The following is a 15,721-nucleotide window of genomic DNA, read 5'->3' as shown; positions in this document are numbered from 1 at the left end:
AGGCAATCAATTTCCCACTAGCACTTGCAATATTTCTGTCACATAAATCATATGGTTTTCCTATTTTACAAGAATTCGCCAATTTTGGATCTATAAGGCTTACATTGGCTCCTGTATCAATTAGGAAAGGAAATTCTCCAATATTAGTTTTTAATTTAACAAATGGAAAAATAGGTTTTACCATTTGGAATCCCCCTCTAAAAAATGGTTCTGGTATAAAAAGCCGTCCAAATTGTGATCATGACCCGCTTCGTATTCACTTTGTTGGTGTTGGTAATCACTTTCTAAGCCTGTATTATTTATTTTTCTGTCCGTGTCGTCATGTACAGTATTCGCCTGTCGCTTAAAATCCTTCACTTATGTAGATTGTACTCTGGGATATGTTTGTTGTGTGAAGCGTCTAGAGTTTGAACCGCTATCGTATCTGATACTACCATCCACTTCCATCGGTGTTGGTGTCTGATAACGATTACTTTTAATCGTGTGTGTGCTGTGGGATGCTGTGGATGGCACGAAGCTTGTGTTAGCTCTTGGATAGCGCATTGGATTGAAACTACCACGAGGCTTCGGAACCGGTTTTTGGTTCAAATCGGCTGGGCCGCGTGGTTCAAACATTCTAGCGAAACGTAAATCTTTTCTGTAATATTCCTGACACAACTGGTAAGCTTTGCTTAAATTTGCTCGAGCAGATGTTTTTAGGATGAAAGACAATGGCTTATCTAGTCCCCGTATAAACGAATGCAGTGCTTTTTCGTTGAAAAATTGCGTATGCATTGGTGCATGTTCTCGATACTTTGTACATGTGCAATTATAAGTGCTAACGTCTCTTTTACTCTCCCATAGTATGCGGTTAAACTTTCACCGTTACTTTTCCGCATGGTAGATAATTCGAAATCTAACGTGAACAAATCTCTTTTATCACCGTAATGTAAGACAAGTAATTCTTTTATTTCTTTCCAATCTGTGGAAATATTATTCGTATTTAATACTTCAGCTCAGCTTCAGCCTCACCGACAATCTTTCTTTTTATTGATCTTTGAACTAAAGTACCTAGCAGCTGCGATATTTTGCAACTCACACACAGAGTTAAAATTTCTTCCACATCTGCTATCCAGTTCATTAGCTCTGTATGTCGACCATCGAATTCTCGAAGATCTTTTACAAAATCGGGAACTTTCCCAAGCTCATAAATGTTCGGCACATTTGTATCCGTAGTCATTTTTACTTCCTACTTACCAAAAAGATTTTGTCACAGTATGATGTCTTCGGGGGAAAGCTGGGCAGCTTGCAGAGGATGGTCCTTTTTTCCGTTCGGGTACTAGGGGCCTCAGCAATCAATCGGACGAAATTCACAGTGTCCCAGATCTCGCTTGGTGCAAATAAATAGTGGCTCCTTCAACCGCTCGATGGAAGTGTTTAGCTTCACGTGTAGGATTTTTTTATATTTTATATGCACTTATACTCTTCCCTCACACATATACAACCTATTCGGGCGCCAGTTAATGTATTATCGGATCAAATGATGCGAACGCTTTGAGTTCCAGATTCTAACTGTCTTTATTCCTTCTAGTTTGATTCCTATCAACTCTAATCCTAACCTTATCTTTTATGTATGCGTGTACGGCTTATCTTATATGAATATGGTGCTTGGCTATAGCTATTGGTAAATATAGTGGTGTGTCACATACACATAGGATGGTTACCTAGCGTTATAGATTTATTTTTTTCTTCTTTTTTATGCGAGCAGGCGAATCATATTTTTCTTGAGTGAAGAGCGACGAGCGTCCGCTCACTAATGGGAGCGAGCGAACCTTATGATTCCCACTCTCCTTGCCCATGACTAGTAGCAACCTTGGTCCTTAATTGTTTTTAATATATGTAAATGTTTTCTCTTTTGTTTTACCTGACGGCAGTTACTAAATCTATGCAGATGATGTAAAAATATTTCGTCCAGTTAACACTCACTCCATCCATAACGAACTGCAACGCGTGATTAAAATGTTTTCCGACTGGTGCAATCATACTTTTCTTGTCCTTTGTATATAATGTGATATTAGATTTAAACGCTATGAAACACCAGTTTTGTTTCGGTTGAGGAGTTCTATATTTGGTGTATCTCTTTCGGAGTTCAGGAAGCGACTAGCGCTGTACATTTATACATGAGTTCAATGAGAGGTACGCTCACCTCGCGTGAATTGACAGCAACGTCAGGTTGCGTGATTGGTACTACTGACGGACACTGTATATCCCAACACTCCCGCTCAATGTTCGGAACTGACTTGCCCCAAATTCGTTCGGTGTTTTTGAAAAACAGATAGAGGCAAACCTTTCGTCATTATATCAGCGATCTGATCACTAGTATTTATATACATTGGGTTGATTGATTGTTCTCATGGTAAACAACCGGTAGCTCCGGTTCTTTCTCCAGATCCCGCAACAGCTGCACAAGTCATTTTCCATGACAAACAGCCACACTTAACGCCACTAGTTCCGCCTCGGTTGATGACAACGCAATCGTTTCCTTGTCAACCAGTTAACAGCTGCACTGCATACTCGGAACAGATATCCCGTCAACGAGCGTCGATCCGTCGGATCATTCGCCCAATCCGCATCAGCAAACGCCTCGATGACTGGTGCAGAATCCTTCGCACGAAAAACAAGCCCATACTCAAGCGTACCCTTCATGTATCGGAGTACTCTCTATGCATGCTTCCAGTACACCTCCGTAGGACAACTCTGGAACTGGCTAAGATAGCTAACGGACGCACACAAATCTGGCCTCGATATCAACATCACGAACATTAGACAATAAATCAGCTGTCTGTATGGCTTGTCTGTACACTCAGCATCTTCATCTTTCTTCAGCCGAAGATGACACTCCATCGGTGTTGAGACTGCCTTGCACTCATGCATATTGAAACGCAGAAGTAAATTCTCTAGAAAATTTCGCTGACTTATCCGGAGACATTTTCCTTCCACATCGCGTTCAATCTTCATGCCAAGGAATGTTTTAACCTCTCCAATGTCTGACATTTCAAACTCTTTCGAGAGGGATTGCTTCACTGCCTTGACCGCATTAAACTGATGACCAACAACGAGTCATGAGATGAAGTCAGAAAGCATAGGAAAGCGTACGTGAAATTTTTGAACGATCCGCCGCAAAAATTTACTTTGCTACGTTGTACGATTTTGAGCAATAAAGTAGTGCAGTAAACGACGAGTAAAAAATCGCGTTTTAAGCTTCAGTAGAAGAAAGATCTTTGCTTCTAGAACAACTTTATTGTTCCCAAATCCTTTTATGTATAGGCACATGTCACTCACACTTCTACAAAATCCTAGTTTCTCGACATAACTTAAAACCTTGCATTCCAAGCTCTCGAAGCTTGTTTCAACCCATACAATGATCGGTTCAACCGACACACAAGATTACTGTCAATGTCAACTCCTTGTAAATCTCTTCCTCCACATGTCGATTGAGGAAACCAGTTTTAACGTCCATTTGATGAAGCACCATTCTTAAATCATTTGCGATGGCTAAAACAATTCTCACGGTATCCAAACGCGCTACAGGAGAATAAGTTTCAGCGTAATCGAAACCATGTTTCTGGCTGCGCAACCAGTGGCGGATTAAGGGTATCGGGGGCCCTAGGCGGAAAGACGAGTTGAGGCCCCCTGTGTCACAGGCTCTAAAAATTTTGCTGACCGGGGGGAGGGGGGGGAGGGGGGGTGCAAATGATTCGCCAGCCTTGGGGCCTCAACGGCCATCCTTCCGGGGGGGCTTGTTGCTAGTACTCTGTCTATACGGCATACTATAGAATGGCGATCTACGGGGCCCCTAAATCGGCGGGGCCCCAGGCGACCGCCTAGTCCGCCTACCGTTAGATCCGCCACTGTGCGCAACTAATCGAGCTTTGTATTGATCTTCATTTTTAGATTCCCCGCACTTTGCTTTGAACACCCAAATGCAAGTGATTGGCATTCGACCGTGTGGAAGCTTCTCAAGGGTCCACGTGTGATTCCTTGTAAGAAAAAGAAATCTGCTGACGATTTCGCTTCCGTAAGCAAAGTCGGTACATGATCCACATAGCTTGATGCATTGAATGCAAAGCCTGTGTAGTTCATGTTTTAGTCTTTATGCCATGTAGGTGTCTTCCGTGTTCGTTCACTATAAACTTTAGGCGATTTCACTTCGACATTATCTTCATCATCACCGATACAACTACTGAAACTTTCTTCGTATACGTTTTCAGCCAGAGTTTCATCAGGATCGTCGGCATTTACGGTCGGTTGTCGAGAGACAACATCATCTTCAACATCACTATCACTGATTGGTCCGTTCCAAACCGTACGGATAAGAAATTCGTCACTGTTGCTGTTTGACCGCGAAGATGTTAACAATTCACTAAAATTTGAATTTTCCACAAAATCGACGTATGCCATACACGATATCCAAAAGAGACATACCCGATAAAAACACCTTTCCACGATTTTGTGTAGAGTTTCCTTCTTTGTTCTTTTGGTACATGCACAAACACAACATTGCCGAAGGTACGCAAATTACTTACATTTGGTTTACGATTTTCCCAAACTTCGAATGGTGTCGTTAGATTACCCAGTGCACTAGCCGGGCTGCGATTTACCAAAAATTCTGCTGTATCAACCGCAGGACCCCAAAAATCTTTACCAACGCCTAATGATAGAACGAACCTACTCTACTAGTGTACGGTTCATTCTTTCACTCACACCATGCTGTTCCGAAGAATATGGAACAGTCCATTCGATTGGAATTCCCTTCACCTTGCAAAAGTTCTTAAATTCACGTCCAACGTATTCCCCGCCGTCATCACAACGTCGGCGAAATACACTGACCAAACTTAGCTGTAACAAAGGCTTCGTATTCCATGAATCGATCAAACAACTCAACCTTTGTGATCATGGGATAAACAACCGTAAAACCACTAAAATCGTCAACAAAACTAACGAAATATTGTTCACCATATATTTCCACCTGTGGAACTGGTCCATACACATCGGAAACACTCCACACAGCTCAAGTGCTCAGTTTCCGCGTCTGTTTTTCTTGGTGACACGCTTCACACACAAACTCATTTCCTGGATTCTTCACATTTTTTTCCATACCACCCATCATTCCTTTGGAGATGATATTTCTCAAATTCTTAGCACTTAAACGGCCATAGCGTCGATGCCACAGCTCTAATTCTTTCGGCACAAGACCACATGAATAGAAACCCGCACTATTGCTATCAAATCTTCGATAAAGCACTAATTCTTACAATTTAACGCGGCGTTCACCTTTGGCAACGATGCCAGAATTGTTTTCTATTGTAACCATTCCATTTGCAAACAACACTTTTAATCCAGCAGTTTTCACTTTTCTCACAGGCAATAAGTTCTCTCGCGCTTCGGGAATGTAAAGAACGTCTTTCAATGTTATTCCCGTTGATTCTCCGTTTTCCGAAAAAGTTAACAACCTCACATCGCCACACTCCTTTGCAACAATAGTTTCGCCTTCTTTTGCTACCGATATGTGCATAGGTGGCTTCATGGGAACAAGAATTTGGAAAAGCGACCGATCATTCCACATGTGTTCAGATGATCCGGAGTTGACAATCCAACTTGCTTCCACGAATTCCACAGCGTCGCCACCAAAGAAACACACATCACTCTTCACCAAGTGCGCATTGTTTCCTTTCAGCATTTTTTGTTTGTCTTTTTCTGGACAATCGGCAAACTTGCGATGACCCCTTCGCGATGACAACCGAAACACTTTAACCTTGTGGTTTTCTTCTTATTGTTCTTTTGCTGTTTCTTTGTACTTGTTGTGTAGGTAGCGCATGTGTAGCCGCGACTCAATGCTGTCATGTTAAAGCATGTGATGTCGAAAAGGCCGTGAAGGACTTCGGCAGCGGTCGGGTGATCAATCGCTGCGACTCGGTACTAGGCTGTCGTTTTTTATCAATGTTGTAAATAGAGTATAAGTTTTATAAAAAGTCCAAGTGTGCCGTTTTATTGAAGTGTGCCAAATGTACGTCCCGTTCCGAAACACAACAGTACTGGTCCCTGCAAATGCGGCGTCCTCCATTCTTGTTTCACGCGTTGTACCACTTTCCTTTAAACTATGCTTGATTTCTTCGTCAAGAAGTCTGCACTTTACAAAATCCATCGTCAAGGTTTCCTCTGGCATAGTTTCAATTGCAGTAGCTACCGTCTAAAATTTTGATCCGAGCGTTAGAACCAAATAGCATACCGTATATATTTCTTTTAACTTTGCGACGGTGGATTTGTAATCCCTAATAAAGCGATCAAACACAAGGAAATGATCTTGTTGACCACCACTAGAGTGTCGCAACGTCAAAAGCCTTTTTTGCAAGTGGAGCCGGTTTGCAGTGCTTTAACGTTCGAACACACGTTGTAACGCATTCCAGATTTCTTTCGGAGTCGCCTTGTCCTGGATGTACTCCAACATTTCATCACTGATTCTCGAAATCAGCAGGGATTTGCAACGACGATCTTTCTTCACGCGCGATTTGCCCTTCCCTTTCTTTGACACTGTTTCATTTGCAGCATCTCCCGTTGTATCGTCGAAATCCACATCCGCTTCCAGTTCGATGCAGCATCGTAGCTCTTGCTCTTCCAAAAGCGTTAGCATACGAAACTTCCACTGCGGATAATTCGACGCGTTCAACAAAGGAACACGCGCCGTTTCACTTTCACGATCCATTGTCTATATTAATCACTTAACTTAATTAGTCAGGTGCTCTGGGCCCATAACCTAATGTGATATTAGAATTTAACGCTGTGGAACACCAGTTTTGTTTCGGTTGAGGAGTTCTATGTTTGATGTATGTCTTTCGGAGTTCAGGAAGCGACTAGCGCTGTACATTTATACATGAGTTCAATGAGAAGTACGCTCACCTCGTGTGAATTGACAGTAACGTCAAGTTGCGTGATTGGTACTACTGACGGACATTGTATATCCCAACAGTATAGATAAGTGTGATATTATCTCGTTTACTCGTGCCCGGCAACTTATTTATTACAATTATGACATAGATGGACAAACGATTAACCGTGTAGATACAATTCGCGATCTTGGTATCTTACTAGATCATAAATTAACTTTTACAGTAACAATAGGACCCTAGGTTTAGTACGGAAAATGACGAAAGAGTTCAATGATCCTTTGTGTATCAAAACACTGTTTAACAGTCTAGTCAAGTCTATTTTAGAAAATGGACCAATTGTGTGGTGTCCACATACCGACCGCAAAGTAAACATACACGTTCATCGTTATAGTTCTCCTTCATCGTCTGTTTTGTGTGTAGATATGCACAGACCTAATTATGCGGCAGATGAACCGATACCAGCAATTGCACGTAGTTTCAATTTATTCTATGCAGGAGTTGATTTTCACACATCCATTTCTACTGTTAGTGAAGGTCTGTGCTATATAGTTATGCGAGGGACATATTAAGTGTCATAAAAAAAATATTTTTCCTAATCAACCTAACACGTCTATCGCTGGTGAGTTACAATTCTGAACTGACTTAAACTCTCTAGTCCTAGCTAGCTCGAGCCTAAACCTATCGTGCCGATACTTCACGATGTCATCTTCGGGCGGATGTTCCACGACAGTTGTCTTCGGGCGGATACTCCACTTCGGGTAGATGCTGGTGATCGCTGCTCCATCGGGCATGGTACATTTCATGCTAGCTCAGCATAATATGTGTTCTGCGATGTTTCGCAGTGCCGCACCATGGGAGAGTGCTACGATGATGTTGTGGTGTGGTTCTCGCGAGAGGAAGTAGATGTCTGATTTGCTTCCGTTTAGCTGGAACTACACCCTATGTGTGTAACATAACTATATTAATCTATAACAATTTACGATGTCTTGTGGGCCATCATTGGCGGACAAGAATTATGAAAAGTAAAAATAAATAAATCAATAAATAAAACTGTCCTCCCAGTGTAGCCCCTCCTGAATGTTTCTAGGTTCCTTCTCCTTCTCCCCTCCCCCCCCACCCCAGCAGCAACAAAATTTAAGTAGAAATGTTACATAATCAAAGACGGATGCTGAGTACCCCCAGGTAATCATGTACAAAGGAGCCTCAATAATTCTAACTGCTTAGGGCCCCCGACACTGTAAACCCGCTGTTGGGTATGAGCCATGGCGTGCCATAGCCAGGGTAAAACTGTATGACGCTATGAGCTCTTTTGGAAACCCGGTCAAACTGATACGGCTAGTTAGAATGACTATGACCAACGTCACTTGCCAAGTGGAAGGGGATGGAAAACTCTCAGGACCTTTTGCTACCACCAAAGTCTACGCCAGGGGGACGGGCTTGCTAGTCTCCTTTTCAACCTGGCGCTAGAGAGGGCCATCCGCGACTCGAGGGTGGAGACTACGAGAACCATCTTCTATAAGTCAACCCAGATCCTGGCATACGCTGATGATATAGACATCATTGGTCTGCGGCTCTCCTATGTAGCAGAAGCCTACCAAGGGATCGAGCAGGCGGCAGAGAGCCTCGGATTGCAAATAAAGGAGGCAAAGACCAAACTGATGGTGGCAACATCAGCGGGCCTACCAACAAATAATCAGAATCTACGTAGGCGTGACGTGCAGATAGGTGAACGCACGTTTGAAGTCGTCCCAGAATTCACCTATCTGGGGTCAAAGGTCAGCAACGACAACAGCATGGAAGCTGAGTTGCGCGCAAGGATGCTGGCTGCCAACCGGTCATTCTACAGCCTGAAAAATCAGTTCATCTCAGAGAACCTAGAGGAGCCGCTATAATGACGAGATATACGAGATGTACGGCGACCTCACTGTCGTACAGCGTATCAAGCTCGCCAGGTTGCGTACGACCTCATTATGAAGTAAAATCATAAAAGGTTGGCTGATAAGTCCCCGGTCTAACAAAGAAAAACACGTTTTTTTGTCAAAATTCGTTTTTATTGTTCAACATAGTTCCCTTCAAGAGCGATACAACGATTATAACGACCTTCCAATTTTTTGATACCATTTTGGTAGTACTCCTTCGGTTTTGCCTCAAAATAGGCCTCAGTTTCGGCGACCACCTCTTCATTGCAGCCAATTTTTTTCCCTGCGAGCATCCTTTTGAGGTCTGAAAACAAGAAAAAGTCGCTGGGGCCAGATCTGGAGAATACGGTGGGTGGAGAAGCAATTCGAAGCCCAATTTATGAATTTTTGCCATCGTTCTCAATGACTTGTGGCACGGTGCGTTTTGGTCAAATGTGAGCTCGTGCGGCACCCATTTTGCACAGAGATTCCGCATATCCAAAATTGATGAATGATATGACCAACACGTTCCTTTGATATCTTTAAGGCCTCTGCTATCTCGATCAACTTCATTTTACGGTCATTCAAAATCATTTTGTGGATGTTTTGATGTTTTCGTCGGTAACCACCTCTTTCGGGCGTCCACTGTGTTCACCGTCCTCCGTGCTCATTTCACTACGCTTGAATTTTGCAAACCAATCAATTATTGTTGATTTCCCTGGAGCAGAGTCTGGAAACACATTATCAAGCCAAGTTTTTACTTCCGCTGTATTTTTTTCCCTTCAGAAAACAGTATTTTGTCAAAACACGAAATTCCTTTTTTTCCATTTTTTCACAATAACAAAAGTTGCTTGACAAAAGACGCTCTGTCTCACAAACTAATTGACATACAGACGTCAAATTTTGACACGAATCATTTGAAGGTTGGTACTATATAAAAATAATATTCATTTAATACTAGCGGCGCCATCTATGTGTCAGACCGGGGACTTATCAGCCAACCTGTTATATGCGGATGTAGCGAAGTAAAACACTTCAAGTTAAAACAAAGTTCAAGCTAAACACGGCTCAAGCAATAGCGCGCGCTTCAGAAACGCAACAAACATAAACAGGTAGTCAACCGTTCTCACGGTTCAAATGAGGAAGTAACTTCACGCAATTCATTAACCATAGGTACATGTCGCATTAAGTATAAATAAAAATTGTTATCAAAATAGTCATAAGGCCCGATTATTAAACACAAATTGTAAAGACAAGTTGTCAAAATCGGAAGATTTGTATTATGACATCCGTTTGTGTTGTGTGTTGGAAAATAAAATTTAACGAAACACAAACTCACAAGCACACTGCCAAGATATGTATTATGAAACACAAACGGAAATCCAAAACTGTCAAACAGCTTTCCGTCAGCTTTTTGCCACGGAAAGGCGCCAATCTCAGATTGTTTGTTGTTGTGTTGTTTCGGTCAGAGTTGTAGCTGTTGCTTTCACGACAAAATGTAAGTATTTTATTTCATTAATAATAAAATTTTATCATTTTAAACAAAAATATGTTTACCGCCATATCCATACAAATGGCGATATGCTGGAGATACTGATAATCTGTTGTTACGGCTTAAGAAGCTGCTGGTATTTACTTCCTCTGCTGTTGTTCGATGATAGTCGAAAGATGAAGGGCACGCGCACACGGTTTGCGTTCAACAGCAATGGATCCCAGCTACTTCTTCAGTTAGCAACTTCTTCAAGATCCAACAGCATATGCAAATGTTATTAACCTAATACTGCATACACTTTTAGGAATAACAAAGACGCCCGCACATCGCGAACACAGTACCAACAAATGGTAGATGAGTTGGAAAAGGTCCCTGACATCGCCAGAGGGATGTATAAAGGTGACCAGACCGCTTTCTGGGAGGAAATGGCTGAGCACCTTAACGCCCTGGGACCGCCGATAAGAACGGGTGCAACGTGGAAGAGGGTAAGATTAAAAGAGCGACACAACATATTTATATTTTGCTTTTAATGTTCGCTGTTTGTTTTACAGGTTTGGTTTGATTATAAATGTGCGGTGAAAAAAAAAACTCCGTGTGAACAAAGCGTCTTTGTTGGCCACTGGTGGCGGCCCGTTTCAGCAAAGGCCATTAAACGACGTGGAAGAAAGAGTGGCCAATTTGACGAACTTGAAGGCCACCATAGAAGGGAATTCAGGCCGCTCTTGGGGCAATTTAAACAACAACTATGACAACAACAACAACAACAACAACAACAACAGCAACAACAACAACAGCAGCAACAACAGCAGCCAATTGTTGCCAATCGGCAACAACGAGGAGCCAAACAGCGGCAGCGGGGCGCCAAACAACGGCAGCGAGACACCGAACAATGAGGAGCAAAATCCTATAACGGCAAAAGCTCGTCAAAAAGGAGTCGTAAGCGACAAAACACGGAAGCGGTGTTGCGGCAAAACCAACAGCTTCTTAATCTAATGAAAGAAAACATTGAAGCTCAAAAAGAGTCCACAGCCGCATTGAATAGGGCAATTGTAGTATTAGAAAATATCACAGGTATGTTAAAAGAGGCTGTAGAACGCAAAACCAATTAGTGATTCTTATTTTTCATAATTTTAAGATTTTAGTTGTAAGTTAGCGTTTAATGTTTTTATTAATTGAATTTCTATTAACTGAACTGTGATAAATGAACTCTTTTTGTGATGCAAACTTATGTGATGAACTTAAAAAATAAATGAACTTGACCTCTAGCCTGCCTCTAGTTGCCTTTTATTCATCTGAGCTTGGCTCTTCCAATCCATACGCAATGCACATGTTGTGTAACATACAACATACGTTCGTTATTTGAGTTGCTTTTACCGGGGTGTAGTGCAACTGTCGAGCACCTAACAAACATCTGAATCTATTTTTGAGCAACCCGATCGTGCGCTCCACTATTTCTCTACCTAAAGAATGGTTTTTATTAAAGGCAGCTTCTGGTGTGTTTGGAGCAGGATTACGTTTTGGTGTTATTAACCACGGTTTTGACGGGTATCCAGCATCACCTGTGAGAATTCAAAAGATTATTTACATAAACAAATACCCATCGGATGGTTTAATGTATTACCTAGTAGATTGAATGCAGTTTCTCCGCGTCGATGTTTTGTTTCGAAAAAGTTGTCCATTCCACTTACATTCCAAATATGTGAATCGTGATTAGCTCCTCCGAATTTGGCATTCACATAACGAATTTTCATGAGATGGTCGCAAATCTACCGGTACGAAGAAAAATAATATTGAAGTACAAAACATACGACAAACACTGAAAGCTTTACTTACAATCATCGCGTTTAAGCTGTAATAGCCCTTCCGGTTAAAATGCTGATCGTAATCGTCCACTGGGGCAATAATTTTTATGTGTGTTCCATCAACACACATCACAACACCAGGGATGCCACTTTTTGAGTAGAAGTATCGTCGTGCATCTTGTTGCTCATCTGGTTCCATCGCTAAAGAGATCCATTTGTTCCCTAAAGTTTCTTCGATTATATTTAAGCACTTTGCAAAGGCTACCGAGAAAGTAGGCTGAGCAATAGCTATTTTATAATCGTTTCCTGTTCCATTTTGGTAGCTGCCTTCAGCTAGAAACCGCAGAGCAGCAGCCAACATTTCGTTTGGCTTGAGCCCCTTTCCCTTAACCGGTGGGAACTTGGGCTCGATCTCCGCCAGAATGTCAACAAAAATTTCCTTCGACACACGGAAATTTTTCTTAAATCTGAAATTAACAACCACGAAATGAGAGATGTTTAACACAGTTTGCACAAATGATCTGAATGATGAACTCACGCTTGGTTAGAAAGCTGTAACGGGTCGAAAACACTTCGAAGCAGTCGGCGCTGTTTTGCCAGATCCACCGTTGGTTCTTCTTCACTGCTGCTATCGTCACTCACGAAGTGGGAGAAAATCATTTCGATTTTTAAATCACGGATTGTTGTTAGCTTGAGAAACGTTTGTATCTTGTTTACGATTTTTATTTTGATTTTGAACTTTTTGACATATCGCCAAATGCTTTGACACAGTTTTGACGAAAGAAAAAACTTAACGAAACTTGTCTGTCACAAGAACAGTTTCAAAATGCATACCTATTTTCCGTTTGTCTTGACACACTTGTCTTGTGTCATTTCCGTTTGTGTTTAATAATCGGGCCTATAGTTACAGTTACAGTATCGGACATTAAGTTAGGACCCTGTTTTTTCATCGCACCGTGCAATTGTTTTACCACGTTACTTGTGTTTTGTGTGTGTGTGTGTGTGTGTGTGTGTGTGTGTGTGTGTGTGTGTGTGTGTGTGTGTGTGTGTGTGTGTGTGTGTGTGTGTGTGTGTGTGTGTGTGTGTGTGTCTGTGTGCGAGTGCGCGGGTTTGTGTCTGAAAAACGTAGCTTGCCATGATGTCATATTGCGTTGAAAGTCAGAATACTTTTAGAAAGTTTGAAAGTTCAGTCAGTCAGAATACGCACGCTGTTTCACATGATAACACACATTATCAGAATATAATGTGTTTTATCATGTGAAACAGCGTGCGTACACTGTCATATACGTCTGACAGCTGTCCATCGACAGAAACTGCTAGTTGGGTAGCAAACAGCTGTCAGTGAGAATAAACGGCACTCTGTGTCTGAACTACGAACGAAACACATGTGTCTTCCTTCCACGAGTTATAACAATTGGCGACGAGTGACAAATTCTGAGAACCCTGGAAAGCTAGCGCTACGCAGTTAAAGAAAAGCTGAAACAATCGGGTATAAGTGGAGACAGTGTCATGATCGAAGAGAAACCAACAAGCAGTGGTACAAAGCAGAACATCGCACAGAGTGAACAACGCACCACAATGGCAAAATTCGATATGGAACCTTTTAACATAGGGCTCATGCAATGGGCCCGCTGGGTGAAACGCTTCGAAGGAGCAATGTCGGTATTTGAGGTTAAATCGAATAATAAAAAAGTCATGCTTCTGCATTACATGGGTGTTGATTCATACAATTTATTGTGTGATCATATTTCTCCGGAAGAACCAGAAGACAAAACATACGAACAAATAGTGAAGTGTTTGGATGAGCTGTTCGACCCGAAACCCCTCGAAATGGTGGAACTATGGAAGTTTCGTCAACGACTTCAGACTGAAGGCGAAACTGTAACGGAGTTCATCACGGCTTTGCAAAAAGTGGCGGCTAATTGTGATTTCGGGCAATATTTGACAAAGGCGCTCAGGAACCAGCTAGTTTTTGGTGTACGAAATCCAAGAATACGCAACCGGCTGATTGAAGAAAGAAATCTAACACTGGAAAAAGCTAAGCAAATTGCTTTAGCCATGGAAGCCGCCGGAGATGGCGCTGAAGTGCTGAATAGCAGAAGTGCTGAAGTGCTGAATAGCAGAGGTGCTGAAGTGAAGAAGTAAACATCGTGAGCAACACAACGAAGAAAAACGTCGAGTGTTATAGATGTGGAGAATCACATTTTGCATATGTATGCAAGCACAAAAGAACCGTCTGCAAAAAGTGCGGGAAAATTGGACATTTGCAGCGCGTCTGTCGCACGAACAATAGAAGCAAAAGTGTGAGGTTAATTGACGAACAACATCAAGACAGCGAGGAGAACGAAGAGGTAAACTCAATTTTGATCAACAATTTATACCAAAATGCAAACCACATACCGCAAAAATATACATAACACTAAAAGTCAATAATACTAAAATTCAATTTGAAGTAGATTCAGGATCCCCGTTTTCTATTATCAGTATGAACGACAAACAAAGATGGTTTAAAGATATCCCTATTAGAGAATCAGATATAAAATTACAAAGCTATTGTGGAGGATCTATAAAGTTATTTGGTACAATTAGTGTTATAGTGGAAAATGCTAAAACAAAATTAACACTATTGTGGTAGAGTCTAAAAGGACCTATTGTAGGAAGAACATGGATGCGAGATTTGAAATTTGATTGGAACGAATTATTAAGTAAGGGGAACTCGTACGTAAATCAAATTGTCACCCATTCTAATACTAATCAAGAAGTGATAAAAAAATTAAAAGAAGAATTCGAGGTAGTCTTTCGTAAGTCATTAGGAGAGATTTCAAATATTCAAGCATCTCTTATCCTAAAAGAAAATGCGTTGCCAATATTTCTAAAAAATCGTACTATACCATTTGCATTAAAAGAAAGTGTCGAGAAAGAAATTAACGATTTAGTAAATCAAGGAATTTTAATAAAAGTCAATCGCAGTGAATGGGCTACACCAATAGTACCCGTAAAAAAATCAGGAAACCGTGTACGATTGTGTGGAGATTATAAATTAACGGTGAACAAAAACTTGGTAATAGACGAGTTTCCTTAGCCCACAATAGAGGAGCTTTTTGCTAACATGGCTGGGGGAGAAAAATTCTCGAAAATAGATTTAGCGCAGGCATATTTACAGATGACAGTTAAACCTGAACATCAGGAATTTTAACACTGAACACTCACATGGGACTATTCAGACCAACACGGTTAATGTACGGGGTTGCTTCTGCCCCAGCCATATTCCAAAAGAGAAATCACACAGATTCTCCAAGGAATTCCAGGCGTTTCTGTATTTTTAGATGATGTAAAATAACAGCTCCTGATGACAAGACCCATGTGGAAAGACTGCGCACTGTTTTAAAACGATTTCAAGACCATAATATGAGAGTGAATGATAGCAAATGTAATTTCCTTGCAGATTGCATAGAATACTGTGGATACAGGATCGACAAGTACGGTATTCACAAAATGAAGGAGAAAATTACTGCCATTCAACTAATGCCAAAACCAAGGAACAAAGATGAGGTAAGAGCTTTTGTAGGCCTTGTGAATTATTACGCGAGATTTATCCCAAAT

General features: G+C 41.5%; 1 protein-coding gene and 1 long non-coding RNA gene across 2 annotated transcripts; one reads left to right on the top strand and one right to left on the bottom strand.

The window, feature by feature from the left end:
• The first annotated feature begins 10,244 nt into the window (after positions 1 to 10,244).
• LOC121600854 lies at positions 10,245 to 11,196 on the top strand. The gene is made up of 3 exons (XR_006005881.1): positions 10,245 to 10,322; positions 10,621 to 10,801; positions 10,868 to 11,196. It is a non-coding gene; the product is annotated as an uncharacterized LOC121600854 (long non-coding RNA).
• Positions 11,197 to 11,590: 394 nt separating this feature from the next.
• LOC121600849 (putative nuclease HARBI1) lies at positions 11,591 to 12,842 on the bottom strand. Its single transcript, XM_041929635.1, has 4 exons — positions 12,657 to 12,842; positions 12,150 to 12,585; positions 11,938 to 12,082; positions 11,591 to 11,875 (listed from the first exon to the last, which is right to left on the bottom strand). The coding sequence occupies exons 1-4, from the start codon at positions 12,776 to 12,778 to the stop codon at positions 11,601 to 11,603; spliced, it is 978 nt and encodes a 325-aa protein (XP_041785569.1). The 5' UTR covers positions 12,779 to 12,842; the 3' UTR covers positions 11,591 to 11,600.
• Positions 12,843 to 15,721: the final 2,879 nt, after the last annotated feature.

This window comes from Anopheles merus, unplaced genomic scaffold, assembly GCF_017562075.2.
Source record: "Anopheles merus strain MAF unplaced genomic scaffold, AmerM5.1 LNR4000008, whole genome shotgun sequence".
In the NCBI taxonomy this organism is placed as follows: domain Eukaryota; kingdom Metazoa; phylum Arthropoda; class Insecta; order Diptera; family Culicidae; genus Anopheles; species Anopheles merus.
This window is presented reverse-complemented; position numbering and strand designations above follow the sequence as displayed.